The 21,349-nt window shown below is 37.0% G+C and overlaps 1 protein-coding gene across 4 annotated transcripts in view; it reads left to right on the top strand.

Annotated features, from left to right (window-relative positions):
• DYM (dymeclin) overlaps positions 1 to 21,349 on the top strand; it is a 390,748-nt gene that overhangs the window by 146,967 nt on the left and 222,432 nt on the right. For all 4 annotated transcript variants that reach the window (XM_042239587.2, XM_042239589.2, XM_015103730.4 and 1 more), the window contains 4 exons: positions 1,975 to 2,153; positions 4,500 to 4,625; positions 17,671 to 17,784; positions 18,816 to 18,910. In XM_042239587.2, the coding sequence (XP_042095521.1) occupies positions 1,975 to 2,153; positions 4,500 to 4,625; positions 17,671 to 17,784; positions 18,816 to 18,910 (514 nt within the window). The remainder of the gene's footprint in view (positions 1 to 1,974; positions 2,154 to 4,499; positions 4,626 to 17,670; positions 17,785 to 18,815; positions 18,911 to 21,349) is intronic.

Here is a 21,349-nt window from a genome sequence, read left to right as displayed (position 1 = left end):
GATGGAAACAACAGGAGCCAATCTGGAATGTTCTTGGAAAAGTTGATGTATGGCAGAGGCCATCACTATATTGTAAAATAATTATCCTCCAATTAAAATAAATAAATTTTTTAACAAGTTGCTTAATCTCTGTAAGCCTCTACTTCTTAAAACTGGTCAGAGTAATGACATGATTGTCATACAGGTTAAATAAGGGATAATATGGATAAAGCTGTCAGTATAATGGCTGGTTCACAGTACTTACTAGCTAGTAACAGACACACAACATATGTATTCCATTTGTAGTCAGTCTGGTGAACTTGTTGTTTTACTGCCATTGTAAGGAGGAGTACTATGGCCAGGACCCTCCTACACTGCGTCTTCTGTAGATTGTGTAATATTTGCATCCTTAATATATTCAGCCTTTCCTTTTTCCATCCCTTGCAAAAATATAGGTCAATCTTAACAAAACAGTTACTTTTGTATGTGTCGAAAATACAGAGTAAGTACTAAACAAGGATTAGGATTGAAAAAATAATCTTGTGTTTTGAATGTGGAGGAAAAGTGAGGGCATTTTGTAATAGTGTTAAAGATATTTTTAGGTACATTATTCTCACAAATGTAAAGTTTAGAAAGGAAAATCTGAGAAGCATAGGGCTGTGCTATCAAAGACTTTGCTGGTACACGTTTCTTTTCCATAAGAGCACGCCTTCTGGAAATGTTAGAACAGTGTTGTGTGTGTGTTTGTTTTGTTTTGCTCGTGGTTCTGTGTCTTGAAAAAAAGTTCTTTGTGCTTACTTGTTAAAACATGTTAAAATATTGTTCTTTGTGCTGTCTTGTGCTAGTATTTTATCTGTTGAAGCTATAATTTTCTCTTAAGTCAGTTAACCTAACTTTACCTCCTTTTTAACTTCCTAACCTTGCTTGCTTCAGTTTTTAAGCAAATTCAGTAAACTGTAGGAAAGGGACTATGTCAGTTTTGGAATATCAAGAATTTTTCCTGTGTGGGTTGTAATTTATGCTTTTCGTCACTTCAGTAATTCTACTTAAAAAAAGTTTCTTAGTAGTTGTAGTCAATTAGTTTTCAGTTTTCCTTTAAACAAAAATGTTTTATAAGTTTTCCAGTAGTTGTCTTAGATTTGGCATGTTCTGTATATTATAGAAGACAGTGTTGAGCAAACTGATTTTAATATTTTTGTTATTTAAATTATATATTATCCTAGCCACTTTCTTCATAAATGGATTAATTGCATAGATGAATACTTTAGCTCTGATGATTCATTTGAAAAAAATTAACTTCAAGGCAGTTGTTTTGTCTTTTTAACTTTTATTTTACAAGAGGATTTCCTGTTTGTCTCTGGATATTTTTATTTAGGACTAATGGCTGTTTAGTTTTGGTATTAATAACAAAGCATTTCAATGTCATGGTTAAATTATATGTTAGAGGTGTTTTTTTTTTTAACCTACCTCCATAGCTGTATTTATTTAAGTTTATATTTTATTGACAATTTAATTCAGCTGTATTAATGCAAAAATAGTAATGGAGTCAAACTACATGACTTAGTTTAGGTTTTTGTTTTTTTTTTTTAATATTTGACTTAAAAAAAGCCACTCTGTTGCGTGGTATTTGCTCATATATTTATAATCATTGGAAAGCTGTGGTTTAGATAGTACCAAGAAATAAATTGTCCTGGTTTGGGTTGGATTGAGTTGGGTTTTTGTGTTTCTTTTTGTGGGGGATTTTGTGTGTGTGTGTGTGAGAACATTTCAATTCTGTTCTCTTAGCAAATTTCAAATGTACTATCAAGTGTAGTCATGTTTTAGTTTAGTTCTTTTTTAAGTAAAATTTAGAACACTAATTGAAATTTTGAGCCTGAAATGTAGCAACTTATATAAAATTAATTGGAATTGAATTGTATACATTAACAGTGCTTTTATTATTTATCAGTCTAGAAAATGTAATATTTTTAAGATTTTGTGTTTTCTGTGTTCCAGATAGCAGTCCTTTCCCCTCATCAATTCCACATGCTTTCCAGATTAACTTCAACAGTTTGTACATGGCCCTGTGTGAACAGCAGACATCCGACCAAGCTACTCTTCTTTTGTATACATTGCTCCATCAGAACAGCAATATTAGAACATACATGTTGGCTCGCACAGATATGGAAAATCTTGTAAGTATCATATTAAGCATAGTGTTTGTATTTTATAATATTTTGAAGAGTAATTTCTTTTCCCAGGAGGATATGTATGTTGTTGGCCTGCCTGCAGAGGTGGATGGTCAGGAGTTTGATAGGGAGATGCCATCAGGCAAAGGCCAAGGTCTGAGTTTTACAGTGTAGGAGGCAGTGCACGTAGAGATGGGGGTCACAGAGCAGAGGCAGAGGGCACATGGCACAGCAGGCTTCCCTGTCCTTAAGGTCCTGAACAGCCAGCCTGCTGCCCACGATTCAGCCTGGATCACTCCCACAAGACGTGCTGGCTACCATTCTCAAGAAGATATATACCCTCTTGGTTCCTTTCCACTGCTAAGTGTCCACCCACCATGTTCAAGTCACAGTTTCTGTGTATTACTGATAAGTATGGCTAAAAGGAAGAGTGATTTTTTTCAACTCAACTCCCAAATGTCCTATCCCTTCAACTGGCTTAGATGCTAAGGCCGTCTTGAACTCAATTCCTGGAGTGTTATAGTTACTTTAAGGTACTATTTGCCAGGCATCACAGAATTGCACATTATCCTTCACTGTGTGAATGAGATTGGTTCCAAATTTTTGCTCATAGACAGAAACCCCTCTAGGCAATCACTGATTTCCATTGTAACTAATATGTAAATAATAATGTTTCTATGAAAAGTAAACTACCTCACTAAAGTGTTAATATCACATTTGAAATGCATAATATCTAGGTAATGTTGAACTATTCATGCATTAATAAAATTGTGACCATCTCTGAAATAGCCAGCAGCTTGCTGGTGGCAATAGGAATGTCCCCTCTACACCAGTTTTTACAGAGTGATAGCAGGATTCCCCAGGGATTTGGTGGGCCGTTTTTTTCAGCATTTAAGATGAAAATAATAAGCATAGAATATTAGAATTTGTTTGAAGAGTATATTCTATGTCAAAGTGACACTAAGGACAGAAAAATGTGTGAAAGAACCTGTTTGCACACCAGCTATATGTGGAAAGCATTAGCTTAGAAAGCAAAATTGGATGTGACAAGGTTCTGTTCATGTGAGTAAAAACTTGTAAAGAAAAGGCTTATTTACTAATGGGTGGGTAAATATAAGGAAACAGTTCTGAGCATGGTGTAAGGGAAATGATGGCAATAGGCAGAAAGCCCATGACATCGTCTGCTCTAGAAAGTTCCATGGTAAGGATGTTTGTTGGTACATAAGATCATGCAGGAGAACAATTGTCTGTATATGATGACTTAACACCAGTGAAGAGTTAAAAGGTTTTGTTTGGGGATTTTTTGGGAGAGGAGTGGGGAGAAGTGAGGCTTGTATTGAATATTTGTTTTCATTTTTAATGTTTTGCATGGATTACTTTTATAGTATTTTAGCTGATGTCCTTCCCTGTCCTTTTTGTTCTGTAATTTGTTGAATCTGATTAGAAAATATGTTACTAGGAAATTCACTGTGCTGGTCTGATTTTGTTGTTAACAATTCTTTTATCCTAGCATCTTTGCTATTAAAAAGGTAATGTTTAACATATTACAGTGTTTCTAAGAACGTTGTTGTTTAGTTGTTAAGTGGTGTCCAACTCTGTGACCCCAACAACTGTAGCTTGCCAGACTCCTCTGTCCTTGGGATTTCCCAGGCAAGAATACTGGAGTGGGTTGCCATTTCCTTCTCCACAGAATTGTCCTGATCCAGGGATCAAACGAGCCTGCTGCATTACAGGTGGCTTCTTTACCGACTGAGCCACCAGGGAAACCCTGTTTCTTAAAGTACCATACTGTATAGGTTCTTGCTAGGCTGCAGACTTGCCTCTGTTGGGTATCGGGTGCTGGCCATGAGCCTAAGTGGTCTCTGTAAGCTCAGCCTTGTCTTGGCTGCGTTGGTCTCACTGCAGTGCACAAGCTTTCCCCAGCTGCAGTGAGCTGGGGCTGCTCCCTGGTTGTAGTGCACAGGCTCCTCATTGCCGTGGCTTCTCCCGCTGCAGCGCTTAGACTCTAGGGCCCAGGCTCAGCAGTTGTGGCGCACGGGCTTAGTTGCCTTAGGGCATGTGGGATCCTCCCGAACCGGGCATCAAGCCTGTGTTCCTTACATTGGCAGGTGGATTCCTAACCACTGGACCACCAGATAAGTCCCTAAACTCAAACTTTATATAGTGGCAGAGCTTTGCAGTAGGGGATGGTTTTGTCTTCTGATACCTCAGCTCTGCAAATGGAAAGTAATTTCAGTCACAGGCTGATTTGTGAAATTAAAGCAAAGGATACGTGATAAAAGTATAGAGGTTGAAAACATTAGTTTTATAATAAAGTAGTTGAAATAATAAATTAAAATTTTTATTCACTAGGTTTTACCAATTCTCGAGATTCTGTATCATGTGGAAGAAAGAAATTCACACCATGTGTATATGGCTCTTATAATATTGTTGATCCTTACAGAAGATGATGGCTTCAATAGATCCATTCATGAAGTGGTAAGTTACCTTCATGTTGATTAGAGCTACTGAATGGACATGTCAGTCCATTAAATTTACCACCCTTAGTATACCCTTCTTCCTTCTTGTAGATGTTTCTACAAATGCCTGACTTAGTATTTTTCTTCAGATTTATGAAGTGGTCTTTTTTTTCCCTTCTGAACGACTACTATTAACTGCTATTAAAAACTCTCCCCAAATAGTTTCTTTAGTTTTTTAGATAGAAATGTTTTAGATGGAAATTTAGATAGAAATGTTTATGCTGTCCTGAGGTCATTTTTCCTCTCCATTTCTACTTTTTAGTTGTGCTGGAAATGATCAGATTTTCTCCTTTTATAGAGAATGAATGAAAGAATAGGGAAGAAGAAAAGGACTGAAACATTGTTCTATAAAACAATGTAAAATAGTGTACTATAATTTAACTCCTAGTGAGTTCCATTCCCAAACTGGTTTTTTCTTCCTCATTGGTATTTTGTGTCAAAGTAATTAATGTACATAGTTTTAAAACTTACACAGAAGTACTAGATTCAGTGCAAAATAGCAGACCCCATGTCCATCCCATACGTGATTGCCCCTCCCCCAGGACAAATGCCATCAGTTCTGTCCATGTTTCTAAATATTTCTTGATTTTTCAGATTTATAGATATTAACTGTTACCATCCTAAGATAGAATATATGATATTAGTTCCCCTTACCATACATCTTGAGTGTGGCCTCTGGGTTCCTAGGCCTGTTTCCAGCACAGAGACTTTCCTCTCCCATCTTATTACCATTCTGGGATAACTCAGCTTTTTACATTATTGTGATTTTGTTAACTGTTACTCTACCCTCAGATGGACTGTGTGGTAATTGTGCTTCCTTTCTTGTACATGTTTTAATTTTTCTGTAGAACACCATTGCTTTGTTTTATGTTCATGTACCAGTCACTAATGCAACTCCCACTACTTCAACAAAACTGAGAATCCCCTCTCAAGCTGTTACAGCATACTGCCTATTTCCTCAGTTTCATTTTGTTTTTAGCTCCCGTCTTCATCCTCATTAGGGGCTTTCCTCAAATATGTGGTGATTCTTGCTTGTTTATTTCTCTTTAGGAGCAAGCACTAAAACTTTGTTTGAAAGTTCTTTGTGTGGGCAGGGCTTAATTAATATAATGTGCTCTACATAGTCTATTTCTCTGGATATCCTGCTCTCTGTAAGCCTTTTCTTTTGGGGTGGTCAATTTCTTAGAAGGGATTCTTACAGTCTACTAAGGGGGTCTAGTATGAGACAAGACTGGGAGCTTCACTCTTCAGGTATAAACACTTGCTTCTTTAGAAGAGATTTTATGTGGTCTTTTCTCTCCTGTTCCCATTGAAGTTATTTTTGCCTCTTATGTAGTATGACTATCATTTCAACTAAGGTTTAAGGAATACTGGTGCTATAGAATGGAGAAGGCATTGGCAACCCACTCCAGTACTCTTGCCTGGAAAATCCCATGGACAGAGAAGCCTGGTAGGCTGCAGTCCATGGGGTTGCTAAGAGTCGGACACGGCTGAGCGACTTCCCTTTCACTTTTCACTTTCATGCACTGGAGAAGGAAATGGCAACCCACTCCAGTCGTCTTGCCTGGAGAATCCCAGGGATGGGGGAGCCTGATGGGCTGCCGTCTGTGGCATCACAGAGTTGGACACGACTGAAGTGACTTAGCAGAAGCAGCAGCAGTGCTATAGAAAGAGGATAAAACACATAAAATTTTTGATCCTCATATTTAGTAAAGTACCTCAAGAAAAAAAATTGCATTGCTTTAGTTTTTTTTTTTTTAAGAGCATTTGTCTTTCTTTTGATAAGGAATGAAAAAGTATGATTTTCAAAAATGCTTTTCAATTAAAGTACAAAATAGAAAGTATACAGATTTTAAAGGTACAACTTGCAAGTTTCTACACATGTATATACCTGTGTTAATAACACCCAGATCACGTTATTGAACATTTCTAGCATAATAGAAGACTCTCTTTTGCATATTCTGGTCAATACCCCACACCACCCAGAGTTAACTACATTCTAGAAGAATTCCCTCCCAGTAGATTAGCTTTTACCTCTTCCTGAAATACAGTTGTTTCTGGGGAAAAATTGGTACAGGATACATGGGCTCTAACAGCATTTTTCTTAAAACTACAGTTATTTCAAAATAAAAAATGTATTAAAATTTAATTTAAAACAGTGGGGAGAAATTTGGAAAAATACTTCTCAAGAGAAGATATATAAACACATGGAAAGTATATAAAAATGGTATATAAGTATATAAAATGGTATATAAGTATATAAATGGTATATAAGTATATAAAGTATATAAAAATGCCTGTCACTGGGCATTAGGAAATGAAATTAGTGTGCTCTCTTCTATTTTGGCTTCTCTCACTCAGCACAGTCTTGCTGAAATTCACAAATGTTATTGCATCATTAGTTTGTTTTTTTTAATTGCCATATACCATTCCATTCTGGGAATATGCCGCTTCCCCTTCTTGGTGAGTATTTGGCTTTTTTCCCACTTGGGGCCTATTTTTGCTAAAGCAGCTGTGCGTATATGATCCAGCAATCCCACTCCTGGGCATATATCTAAAGAAAACCATAATTCAAGAAGATACATTCACCCCAGTCTTCATTGCAGCACTGTTTACAATAGCCAGGTCGTGGAAGCAACCCAAATATCCAGAGGAATGGATAAAGATGTGGTACATAGATACAATGGAATATTACCTAGCCATTACAAAGAATGAGATAATGCCATTTACAGCAACATGGAGATTGGGGAAATATTGTATGATATTGCTCTTAATGGGCTTCCCTTGTGGCTCAGCTGGTAAGGAATCGACCTGCAATGCTGGAGACCTGTGTTCAATCCCTGGGTTGAAAAGAACCCTGGAGAGAGGGGAAAGGCTGCCTACTCCAGTTTTCTGGCCTAGAGAATTCCATGGACTATACAGTCCTTGGGGTCGCAAAGAGTTGAATATGACTAAGCAACTTTCACTTGCTCTTATGGGAAATTGAAAAAGAAATGATTCAAAGGAACTTATTTGCAAAACAGAAGCAGACTCACAGACTTAGAGAATGAACTTATGGTTTTAAGGAGGGACGGGTGAGGGGGTGGGAAAGTTAGGGAGTTTGGGATTAACATGTACACACTGCTATATTTAAAATGAATAACCAACAAGGACCTACTGTATAGCACGAGGAGCTCTGCTCAATATTATGTAACAACCTAAATGGGAAAATAACTTGAAAAATACACGTATATATGTACAACTGAATCACTTTGCTGTACACCTGAAACTATCACAACATTGTTAATAAACTGTATAGTAATATGAAGTTGAGACTTTTTAAAAATTAGTTCTGTTTTCACTGCATATGCTATAATTAAATTTTATTTATATTTCTTGATGAAAAAGAGGTATAATCAAAGATCTGTACATTTAAAAGTTTAAGATTACCCTCGTGTGTGTTCTGATTATGCCGTGGATAGGAAAACTTCTTTGAATAATCTAAAAACATCTGTTTTACTTGTTTTTGGCGGCACTGGATCTCCGTTGCTTTGCTTGGCTTTCTCTGTTTGCAGGGAGCAGGGGTTTCTCTTCCTTGTGTTGAGTGGGCTTCTCATTTTGGTGGCTTCTCTTGTCGTAGAGCACAGGCCCCAGACAGGCAGGCTTTGGGAGTGGTAGCACGCGGACTCAGTAGTTGGGGGCTCATGGGTTTACTTGCCCCGCGGCCTGTGGAATATTCCTGACCAGGGCTGGAACCCATGTCCCCTGCTTTGGCAGATGGATTCTTATCTACTGTGCTACCAGGGAAGTCCCAGCAAACTCTTTCTTCACAAACATTGTGTGTTACCATATTCGTTATCTGTTTTTCAGTCTCTTTCTTGGTTATTGGGTGAGCCCCAAGAATAATCTGGGATTTTTTGTTCCTGAAAACAGACACAGCATTGCTAATTTCCTATGTTCTTTAAATCAGGAGCTGAGCATATTACATGCTGATCAGTTTCATTGTCCCATTTATAAATATGCTTGCTGTGGAAATACTTGCTTGTGGCTCAGGAAAAAAAAATGTGTACTTTAAAGCATAAAAAGTGAGTTGTTTATGAAAAAAGTTTAAAATTAAAGGAAATCTAAATGGCAGTATTTGTAAATGTTATAATTGACTACCCAGAAAATTCAAGACTCTAGTATTAGAAATGTTAAGAAAGTTGAACAAACTTTCTTGATCACAGATCCAGAAACTAAACTATACAAACTAAATATTGTTTCTGCATACAAATAACAAAAACCTTCAAAATGTGGTATAGAGAGAGTACTTAACAATAGCAATAAAACTACTGTGAACCTAGGAATCAATCTAAAAGAAGTATAATTTTTTAATGGCACGAATTGTCACTAGTTGTTAAGTTGTATCCAACTCTTTTGCGACCCCCATGGACTATGGCCTGCCAGGCTCCTCTATCCATGGGATTTCCCAGTCTAAAACAGTGGAGTAGTTGCCATTTCCTTCTCTAGAGGATCTTCTTGACTTAGGGATAGAATCTTCGCCTCCTGCATTGGTAGGTGGATTCTTTACCACTGAGCCACCAAGGAAGCCCAAATGAAAAATACTAAATATGTATTGATAAGAGAGAGATACTGTGTGCACAGATGGGAAGACTCAGTGTCATAAAATTGTTAATTTGCCTTTGAATTAATTACTATGTTCATCTGATCAAAATCTTAGTAGTTTGTGTGTGTGTGTGTGTGTGTGTGCATGTGTGTGTGTGTGAGAGAGCCTTGAAAAGCTAATCCCAGAAATTATAGGGAAAAGCAAAAAGCCTAGAAGTTTTTGAAACATTTCATTGTAGAGTTATTCACCCTACCAGATAGATCAGTTGTAAAACTTTTAGTACTGAGATTGTGTTTTATTAACAAGGGAATAGAAAATAGACAAATGGAAAGAACTTAGTTCAGAAACTACACAATCAAATATGGAAATGTGAAGTGTGATAGAAGTTCAGTCACTCAGTCTTGTCCGATTCTTTGCAACCCAATGTACTGTAGCACACCAGGCTTCCCTGTCCATCACCAACTTCCAGAGCTTGCTCAAACTCTTGTCCATCGAGTTGATGCTGCCATCCAACCATCTCATCCTTTGTCGTCCTCTTGTCCTCCTGCCTTCAGTCTTTCCCAGCATCAGGGTCTTTTCCAGTGAGTCAGTTCATCACATCAGGTGGCCAGAGTATTGGAATTTCAGCTTCAGCATCAGTCCTTCCAGTAAATAGTCAGGACTGATTTCCTTTCGGATTGACTGGTTTGATCTCCTTGCTGTCCAAGGGACTCTCAGGAGTCTTCTCCAACACCACAGTTTAAAAGCATCAGTTCTAAGTAGTAAGTAAATTTTTTTTCTGAGTTTGAGAACATGGCTCATCCAAATGGAAAAAGTAGAATTAGATTATCATGTCCCACATACAAAGAGAAATTCCAATTGGATTAAGACTAGCTATGAAAAACTGCACTTAAAAATCTTCAAAGAGAAATTAAAGGATAATATTTCTATAAACTTGCTGAGAAAGGGATTTCTTAAGTGTAAAATGTATAAACCATGAATGAAAATAAATGTTTGACTACATTAAAATAAAAATTTTCACTGTTTGAATAAGTGAAAAAAAGATACAGAAAGATGGGTTAGCATTTTTAATTTTAAGGACCCTTATAATCAGTTACAAAAACAAAGTGTTGCTAGAATAATGGACAAAGTAATAGAAAACAGAATAAAAACCTGAATGACTGGTGAGCATCTTTAATGGATGTTCAACTTGATGATTCATCAGCATCATTCTTATTAAGGTAACTGAAATGTTGTGTGCTCATCAGATTGGCAAAAAGTATGAGATGTCATATGTTAGGCGAGGATATAGAGAAAAAGGACTCTCATATACTGGTAGTAGCAGTATAAACCGACAGAACCACTTTTGAGAGGAATTTAGCCTCTCACATTCCTCATATTACCTGCAAAAATAAATATTTTACCTCTTACCAATTCCATTTCCTGATTTGAGTCCTAGGAAAAACTTTATTCACAAGAGCACATTTGAAGGACTGTTCCTTGTAGTACTGTTCATAGCGTTCCAAAAACTGCAACTAGCAATAACATAAATGAAATACTACAGAGGAACTGTTAATACAATGAATGAAATAGAACTACATGGACTGATCATAATAAATTCAAAAATATTCATAATAATGAAGTATCACATTTAGGAGAGTGGTTGCCAGAGGTTAGCTGCAGAGCTTTAGGTGCTTTACAAGTGAAAATATTAACATTTGCTAAAACTGGGTGATGGATACAGTGGTGTTCTCTGACCGGAATTTTCAGTCAAGCTTTCTGAGTTGATGGAAATCTTCTGTAACTGCACTGTCCAATATAGCAAGCAGCACTTGAAATGTGGCCAGTGTGACTGACAAATTGAATTTTTAATTTTATTAAATTTTAATCTGTGGCTGGTGCTGCTGTGGTTGGTGCTGGTTGGACACTGGAACTCTTTACTTTTTAGTTAATAATATTAATATTAAATTAATGTTAATTATTAAATTAATATTATTTAATTTAGTTAATAATATTAACTAAAATATCCCTGTTAGCTCAGTTGGTAAAAAATCTGCCTGCAACGCAGGAGACCCCAGTTCAGTTCCTGGGTCGGAAAGATCCGCTAGAGAAGGGATAGGCTACCCACTCCAGTATCCTTGGGCTTCCCTTGTGGCTCAGCTGCTAAAGAATCTGCCTGCAATGCGGGAGACCTGGGTTCGATCCCTGGGTTGGGAAGATCCCCTGGAGAAGGGAAAGGCTACCCACTCCAGTATTCTGGCCTGGAGAATTCCATGAACTGTATAGTCCGTGGGGTCACAAAGAGTTGGACACGATTGAGTGACTTTCACTTACTTAACCAAAACATACGTATATACGTAATTACTAGTTTTTAAGAACATTTATATGTTTGTTTATTTTTGGCTGCAGCAGGTCTTAGTTGCAGCACATGGCGGTTTCTTTGCGGTGCCCGGGCTTCTCTCTAGTAGTGGTGCACGGGCTTAGAAGCAAAACATACACATATTTTTAAAAGAAACTGTTCAGTGGCTTTGCAGTTCTACTTCCTAGCAAATTCTTGGTGATGTGCTCATGAAGTCACTAAATACCACAAACAGAGTAGCTTAAAAGGGATTTTACAGGTATTTTTGTTTTCTAAATGAATGTGATTTCTAACTTAAGGTATTTAATGTCAGGATACAAAGAGTATGGAGAATAAGGACTCCCTGTTTCTGAGTTTACTGTAGTGACATTTTGCATAGTGAGGGCAAGGATCTATTTGCAGCATTGTTTTTCACAGGGGAAAAACTGGAAATAACCTAAATTTCCATAATAGAAGAGTGGATAAAACAATGGGGCCTCCTGGCACAGGACTATCTATCCAGTGTTTGGATGGAGTGAAGTAGAGATGATGTTTAGCTGTTTCCCTGGCATGGCACCAGAGAGAGCAGTCATCCAGTAAGAATGGTTCTCAGCTATTTGTCCTTTGTTCTCTACTCTGCATTAATTGCCAAACCAGGAGGAGGTCCTGGGGTAGTGGCTGGGGGAAGCAGCTATTTTACTAATATAGAAGTAGTTCATTAAAAAAATTAGTACTATTAATACTAGGTTGGCAAATGTGATGAATATTCATTTTTCTTATATGTATCCATATAGAAGAGTTTCAAAGATGTATTGAGTGAAAAAACTATGATGCAAGCAGATATTTAAGTATATCAGGTTACTAGTGCTGCCATAGCAAACTGGGTGGCTTAAAATGAACAGAAATTGATTGTTACTGTTCTGGAGACTAAGAGTCCAAAGCATGGTGTCAACAGGGCCATGCTGTTGCTGAAGGACCTAAGGGAGGTGATTCCTGTCTCTTGTTATCCGTCCTTGATGTTCTTTGGCTGGCAGCTGCATCCAGCCTCTGTCATCACATGGCCTTTTCTCATGTGCCTCCTCTTCTTATAAGGACACCAGTCATATAGGATTTTATACTACCCTAATCCAGTATAAGCTCTCTTGATTTACAAAGACCCTATTTCCAAATAAAGTCTCAATGACAGGTTTTGGGTGACACCAGTTTGGAAGACACTGTTCAGTATGATACATTATGATGTTGTTTATGTAAACTAGAAACTATAGAAAGGAATGCGTGTGTGTGTGTGTGTACACACGTGTGTCTGCGCATGCGCACATGTTTCAGTTTGCTATACACATAAAGTATTTGAAATGGACTGGAAAGATATATTCCAAACTCAAGATAGTGGTTGTTCCTCCTGGGGAAATAAAATGGAATTTTATCTTAAAAAATAAAATATTAAGTGTTAATGTTAATGAAATGTTACTGTCAATTGTGGGAGTGTGTAAGTTAATTATTCTTTGTGCTTTTCTATGTATAAATTTAATTTCTTGAAGAGTTGATACCATATATTACTATGTAATATTCTAGCCTATATAACATATGGAAGAAATGTATTCAATAAAGATAAATCGTATGGGGAAAAAGGCTGAAAAGAAGACATAAATAATTGTATGTTTTTTGCAAAGAAAGGTATTTTCAGATCCTCCAGGGCTTTTCTTCTACATATTAATTGAGTTATTTTAGCATAAAATGATAAATAGATATAATGTGTAATCAAGCTGACAAATCTATAGGTATTAAAACTATATGAACATTGAATGCAAGAGATGAGGAATTTCTTTTATAAGAACCAAATAAATAGGTCAAGATCTACATCTAGATAATGAAGAAAATTTTCTGTATGCTGCCTGTTATATATCAGTGTCCTGTGGAAAGCTGTGTGAGCTCTGTAACTAATTATTTTTAATTTTTCTTAGACACTACCAGAATTTCCAGACAATAATTTACTTTTCACAGTAAGAAAAGATGGACCTTTATGTGAATGCTAAATTGTATTTCTGATTTTCATAGTAAAGTCGTAAGTTTACTATGTGGATACTTACTAAATATTTACTGAATGTTGAATGAATAAGACTACTTTTATTCAAAACACTTGTTCCATCCAGTTTTCTAATTGACACACACAGGCAGATGTTAAGAACCAGTGACCTCGGTTTCAAATAAGGGTGGCTTATGATAATTTATTTGTAAACACAGAAGCCAAAGGAGAAGAGAAACCAAACTATATTCAGGCTTGTGACCTTTTAAAAGACAGAGACTCTTCTCACTAGTTAAGCTGCCTGTTGAGTGTCCTGGGTTAGTATTCCCCTGTAGACTTAGAGCTGTGATTCTTAACCTTCTTGGTCTTTACATTTAAAAATAGTTGAGGACAGCAAATAACATCTTTATGTGGGTTATCGTTCTCTATGTTAACTGTATTAGGAATTAAAACTGACACTTAAAAAATATTTGATTAGTTAATTTAGAAATAATTATTACAATAAACCCATTACACATTAGCATCAGTAACAGATTTTTATGAAAGCAGCTGTTTTCCACAAACAAAAATTTAGTGAGAAGAGCAGCGTTGTTTTATGTTTTTGCAAATCTCTTTAATGGATTGCCTCAACAAAGTCTCAGGTCTCCTGTATTAAATTAATTGTGCCATTAGGCATGTTAGGTAGCCTTCAGAAAACTGAACTGTACACTCGTGAGAGAGAGTGCAGAGAAACGTCTTGGTATTAGGATGAAGATAATTTTGACCTTGAGAATGCTCCAGAAATGTCTCAGGGACTCCTAGAGGTCCTGGGACTGCATTTTGAGAACTTGCCTTTGACACTAAGTCAGAGGGACTGAACATCGTGTCGTTATAAAGATTCTACTGGCAAATGTCATCGTTTTGAATATTTTCAGGTAGTACCATTTGTTTTACATGTAGGTTACCTCTTCTAGTTGATTAAGGCATTATTAGTCATGAATAAATGGAAATGCTTCAAATTTTACATTTTTTACTTCACAGACGACACTCAGTTACCATGTACTGGGCATTTCTAAATGCCATCCTTGTGTGGTATGGAGCCTGCTGTCCATGGCCGGGGTTGGGTTATTTGTGATGGGGATGCTGGGTGACATAGGTCTCTTGCTAAAGAGTTGAACTGCGTGGAAAAACTATGGGCACTTACATGAAGGTGAAGATGATATTTCTTTACTTTTTTATTTCTGTCTGTTTCCATGCCCTTTTCTCATTTTAAATATTGTTTGGAATTTGGGGGAAGGCAGACTTAGCAGAGAAATGTCTATTTTATTGGTCTTTTAGAAGAATTAATGTCAACCATATTATTTAGATTTAGTTATATTTTTCTGATTTCATGGATTAAAGTTACGAGGTTTTGGGAGTTGCTACTGTTTTGTTGTTGTTTAGTAGACCGTAGTCTCCTTCTCTTGACTTTTTCTGGCAGTTGCTGTTTTATTGTTGTCATCATGGTGATGAGGAGGGGAGGGAAGCACTTATGTGTGTGGTGGTATGCTTTTTCCCTGGAAATAATGCATGGGTGGTTCATGCTGAGTCGCTCGCTGCACACTTAAAAGTACTTTTCTATACTTATGTGTTGGTTTCTCTAGATAAGAATTCTAGAATGATCATCTATTCCTCCAAATTTTGCAGACGTTTTTATGTTGTCCTTCAGATGTATACTGTTCAAGATGAGAAATCTAATGTTAGTCTGCTTTTCTTTCTTTTGGTGATAACATGTTCCTTCTGTCTAGAAGCCAGTAGGATTTTGTCATAAACTGTAGACTCAGAAATCTTACCAGAATACATTTTGATTTTTCCCCCAGTATTTTTGCTTAAAGTGTTGCAAGTTTCTCTTTCCCTCAAAGGAATTTTCTGTTACTAATTTTCTGTTTTTCTTCTACAGTCCTTCCTTAGTGTCAGTGGGGATTGGTTCCAGGACCTGCCGTGGATGTTCAGATCCGCAGATGTTCAGGTCCCATAGTCAGCCCTCTGTATCCGTATCTGAGGATGCAACCACCTAATATGGAGGACTGACTGTTATGCTTATTGAAAAAAATAACTCCATATAAATGGACCCATGCAGTTCAAACCCATGTCATTCAAGAGACTGCAGTCTCTTCTTTCTAGAACTCTTAATAAGTATATTTTGGATCGCCACGTTTCTCTTATATTTTGTCTTTTTGCCTTTTATTGCTGTTTTCTGAGGGGACTTCTGAGTTTTGCCTTTCAGATCACAAATTCTCTTTTCCATAGTGCCTGTTCTGCTAATTCTTTTCTCTCTCTTAAGTTTCATTCATCACTCTTTTTAGTCTTGAGTGGCTTTTCTTCATTCTGTGATTCTCATTTCTCATAGTGGCCTGTTCTTATTTTGTGGTTAACAGTATTCTGTCAGATCTCATCAAAAATACTGATTAGAATTTTTAAAAAGTTTCCCCAGTCTCTTAAATTATCTTTGTTTAATTGGGGGTCAGTTTGTTCTTCTTGTTTAGTTTCACTTTATTTTTATTTATTTCATGCAACATTATTTATAATACTTAATTCATACAATTTAGCTTTCATATTATTTTTTATTTAGTAAAATTTTAATTATAAACCCAATAAATGTAAACATAATTGGAAAAAATAGTATAATGAATTTCTATGATTCATCAACAGTCTTATGTTCTTATTTCATCTACCCGCTCCACCCTCTCTGCCTTTTCTGTTTTGGCTAAAATAGATTTCTTAATCCTATAAATCATATACATAAAATTTCATTTGAAAATATTTAAATATTTCATGCCCATAAATGTGAGCATAAAAAAATAAATATAGCGCCATTATCACACCCAACAATATTGACAATATTTTATTGTGCCTACTAATATTCAGTTTTCTTTAAACTGTCTTTCTTGAGTTGGTTGATTTGAATCAGTTTCCAAAGCCTGCTTAATGCATTTAGTTCTTAACTCTTAATCTGCAACAGTGTTTTCCTCTCTCTCCCTGCTACACCATTTATTTTTTATAGAAACTGGCTTGTTTATTTAGTAGAATTTCATACATTTGGCTTTGGCTGATTATATCATTGTGTTATTTATCATGTTTTTCAGTCCTCTGCATTTCATACTTACTGGCAGTTAGAACAGAGGCTTGATTGGATTCAGCTTATCTTTTAGATTACTGAATTTCTCTGCTTTTTCTGTAGCTTCTTGTTGTCCATTCATAGTTGTAAAAGAAAGTCAGACTCACTTGTTTTGAAAGGTGGGGCTTGCCTCCTTTTGGAAGATGTGGATGGTAAGAGTCCACTGCAGAGAGAGGGCAGGAATCAGCCAGAAGTCTTGTTCTTTTCCATGAATAGATGGACAGAATGTGGCACCTTGGCTCCATGTCAAGGAGAAAAGAAGTGGGGGTGACCTCAGTGGATGAGGATGTTAGGGGAGTTCTGTGCCAGTGGCGCCTGTTGGGTTTTGTGCGTTTTACCTCCTTCACTGTGGCCCAGAATTGGCTGTGGTGTTGCGCAGTTTTTCTGTCTGTTTCTCTGTGTTGCATGGCTGTGGAACTACACCAACTGAAGCTAGACAGTTCTCACTTACCGAGGCATGGAGGCAAGCCCCAGAGCCTCCTGCTCTGAAGAGTCTGAGCAGAGCGTGGGCCCATCTCTTCTTGAAAACCTTGGCTAATTTACACTGTTGGTCTCTCCTTGACACAGGGATGCAGATTTTCTGTGGTTGTTGCGACAACTCTACTTTTCAAGACACTCCTTGGTTTTCTTATTTTTTGCTTTCAAATGAGGGACCTCTGACGGTTGTGCTGTCAGTCTTATCTTCCATACCTACCTTTTTAGATACAGCGCCTTTTTGTCTACTAATGATATTGTCGTCTATTTTTCTTTAAATTTGAGAATGAAGAAGAAGTAAATACATCACAGTTTTGCTATCTTGAACTGAAATTGTCATGATTTATTTTTACATACTATGTAACTCACCTTCAGAGCAAATCCATGGCTTATCAGAAATTGTAGGCATGGATAATCCCTTCTTCCATAAAGCAATCATACTTACTTAAACTTTTCTTCCCCATTACAGATGTTAAAAAATATTACTTGGTATTCAGAGCGGGTTTTAACTGAAATTTCACTGGGAAGTCTCCTGATACTGGTTGTAATAAGAACCATTCAGTACAACATGACAAGGACAAGAGTAAGTATTCCATAGCTGTTTTTCTACCTTTGTATATACAATGCAATAAAGACTATAGTTTAAAGCAGTCTCAATATTTAGAGTGCTAACATTCTCATGGAATATGGTAGAAAAGTATAGATCAGCATTTATTCTCTGTATTATGATCCTAAGGTAATGTTTCTAGTGTCTATGTCCGAGTATTTCATAGGTTGTATGATCAGAGAGATTTTACATGAATAGTAAATAAGCAGTGTAGCAACTTTAGATAAAAGATATTGTATGCCTTTGCCGAACTGATAAAACTGACTTAAGTTTAAGAAGTGGCAGCAACAAACTTTAAGAAGATGCAGACACAAGAAAATATGAATTCAGATGGGACAGAAGCATAGAAGAAAAGATAATAGTTTCACTTTAAAGAGTGAAAGGAAAATTTCAACTAGGTTGTATTTGGTATACCTTAGAGCAGATATCAGCTCCAGCCACTGGAGAAGTAGTATACAGAATTCATAGCTCAGGGAAATGGTCAAGTTTACTACACCATTTTTAGTTACTCCCTTCTGGGAGGCTGTTGTAGATACATGTCTACAATCTTTTATCTGAAACTCTGCATGTCTACAATCTTTTATCTGAAGCTCTTGGGGCCACGTGTGTGTTTTAGAATGGAGAATTTTTTTATTTTAGAAAGATAATTATAGTTCTTACACTACACAATATGTAATTGTTAGGTTCTGGAGCCATACACTGTAACTAGACATTAATATTTCTGCAGTGAAATATTTCAGTCTTCTCCAGGGTGGGCTTAATGAAGACCATAGATACCATCATCGTCTTTTGTGCCAGATGTTGCTTCCAAATTAGTGGTGAAAAAACTTTCTGCACTTTACGGGTTTTGGAATTAAAGGAAACGGATTGTGGGTCTGAATTTTCTGAAATTAGTGACAGTTGACTTTCCACTTGCTTCTGGTTAACCTTGCTGAAAATGTCTAGAAGACCTGATGTGTGTTTTAAACTTCTCTCTGATGTGTGTTCAAACATCTGCTCTCTGGCAGGACAAGTACCTTCACACAAACTGTCTGGCGGCTCTAGCGAATATGTCTGCGCAGTTTCGTTCCCTCCATCAGTATGCTGCCCAGAGGATCGTCAGGTAAACACAGCTAAGAAAGAGATGCTGGTTTTGGTTTTTTGAAAAGAATACTATGGTGGTCCCTTTTAAATGCTATCTATGAGGAATATCACATTTTTCTACTTAATTTTTAATCACCTTGTTTGGTTAAAAATACCTTGTTCTGCTTTGTTTGCTTTGTTTTCTAACGCAGACTTTTTAATCAGAGTCAGTTGTATTTGCTTTCAACCTTTTTATAAAAATCTAGGTTTAAGCTTGTGTGATAGCCTTTTGCAGAGGAGCAGGTCTATTCCTTAGTAATGCAAACTAAATCTTGATTCACGTATTTGCTAAGCATCACTCTGCCCTTTTAAAAAGGAGTTATCTACTTGTTTTAGAGAATTTTTTTCATAGCAGTTAACCATTTTATTATTTCCTGTTGCTGGAGAAGGAAATGGTGACCCATTCCAGTATTCTTGCCTGGGAAATCCCATGGACAGAGGAGCCTGGCAGGCTACAGTCCACGGAGTTGCAAAGAGTTGGACACGACTGAAGTGACTAAGCATGCATGTATGCATTGCTGCCATAATGGATTACCACAAATTAGTGGCTTAACACACATTGTATGGCAAAAATCACTACAATATTGTAAAGTAATTAGCCTCCAATTAAATAAATTTTAAAAAAACCCACACATTTGCTATACAATTCTGTAGGTTAGACATTCAACAGGGGTCTCACCAGGCTAAAATCAAGACATCAGGAGGTCTGTATCCTTTTCTGAAGGCCCTCGAGGAGAGTCTCTTTCCTTGCCTTTTCCAGCTACCAGAAGCTGCCCACATTCCTTGGCTCATGGCCCCTTCCTGTGTTTTCAAAGCCAGCAACAGTAGGCTGTTGAGTCCTCCTCACATCTCATCACTCCAATGACCTCTTCTACTTTGAGGACTCCTGTGAATGCCTTGACCCTACCTGAATAATGCAGGATGATCTACCCACCTCAAGGCCCTCGGCTGAATCACAGCTCAAGTCCCTCTTTCCTTGTAAGGTCAAATATTCACAGGTTCATGGAGAGGCGATGTGGACATTCTTAGGGAGCCATTATTCTACTTGTCAAAACATCACCAGAAACTCTCGTCCCTTCCCTGTTCTTTGCCAAAGACAGTCTTTCAGGTTAGGGAAACTAATTAACAAGCCAATGAATGAATATCATCTGCAAGATTTTACAAACACGGGTACTTTCTCATGTTCAGGCAGGATGCTCAGTATTGTCCTAGTAACTCCCAAGTAGACCATTTGTTGTGCATTCAGTGATACTAGATCCTTTCTTTTAATGCTTGGTTTTGAGGCAGTGCAGCCCTGACGATTAGTGGTGTTCCAGTCATTGGTGATGATCACAGCTCCATGTCACTTTTAAACTCAGATCTCACTTTCCATCCTTTGGTTAGAGACAGTTATTGACCTGGGCTCATTTTTAATAATTAGTCATAATTAACTTAGGTTCTTAGTCTATTTGTCTTCAGAATTTAGCACAAGATAATTTTCTTTGACTCACTGCTTTAATAATACATCATTTTGAATTTTATTTTATTTTTTTGGTTTGTGCTTGAGAGATTGTCCATTTGACTGACTTTGGACTCAACTTTGGAACTCACCTTTCTGTGCTGACTAAAGTAGAAAGCCAGTGGTATTTGGAGAAATAAGAAATATTAAATTTATGATTTGGGAATATTTAGGTCGTTTATTATCATTAAGGAGTAGTGCTTTAATTCATTTTACTGGCACGCTTTTTTTTTTAGCATTTAGTGCACAACTGTGTTAGGCAGTGCCAAGCATATCAAAATTAGTTATAAGAATTACTGCCCTTACATAGTTTGTAATTCAGTAGCCAAGATTAGGCAAAAAAAAAAAAAAAACAACATATAATAAATTCCAGCAGAATGTAGTAAATATTAGAGTGAAAAGAAAAATCTCTGCAGTGAGGGTGAGAGGTTGGTTTAGAGAATGGTGAGGTCACATCTCATTAAAAAAATTGGGCAAATAAATAGAGAGGGACAGCTCTAGAGACTGGCCTGATAGGGGAAAGCATCAACCAAACAACCCAAAACAAGAGGTGAGAGAGCATGATTTACATTTAGAAGATAACTGCTTCATTCATTTGATATGTTGTGGACTGGTGCAGGGATTATAGGAGAGAAGCTTGGAAGAACCAGCTGGGTCCTTCCTGTGGAGGAGTTTATAAACTATTAGATTCACAGTTCAGGACAATAGAAGGAATAGAAAAGATCTCATTTTCTATACCAACAAAAAAAGAAAAGTCAATGAGTGAGTTGTAAATGGATCTGAAAAGAAAGACTTTAAATGTCTAGAGTTATCAGTGTTAGCTGATGTTGGTCCGCTGTTTGTCACACTGAAGGCCGTGCAGTTCTCACAGTTCCCCAGTGTGGTCAGCGCTTCTGGTCCAGGTGCCATGATGGAGTAGCT

The sequence above is a fragment of the Ovis aries genome, chromosome 23 (assembly GCF_016772045.2).
Source record: "Ovis aries strain OAR_USU_Benz2616 breed Rambouillet chromosome 23, ARS-UI_Ramb_v3.0, whole genome shotgun sequence".
Taxonomy (NCBI): domain Eukaryota; kingdom Metazoa; phylum Chordata; class Mammalia; order Artiodactyla; family Bovidae; genus Ovis; species Ovis aries.
Note: the sequence above shows the minus strand (reverse complement) of the source record. Positions and strands in the feature narration are given on the sequence as shown.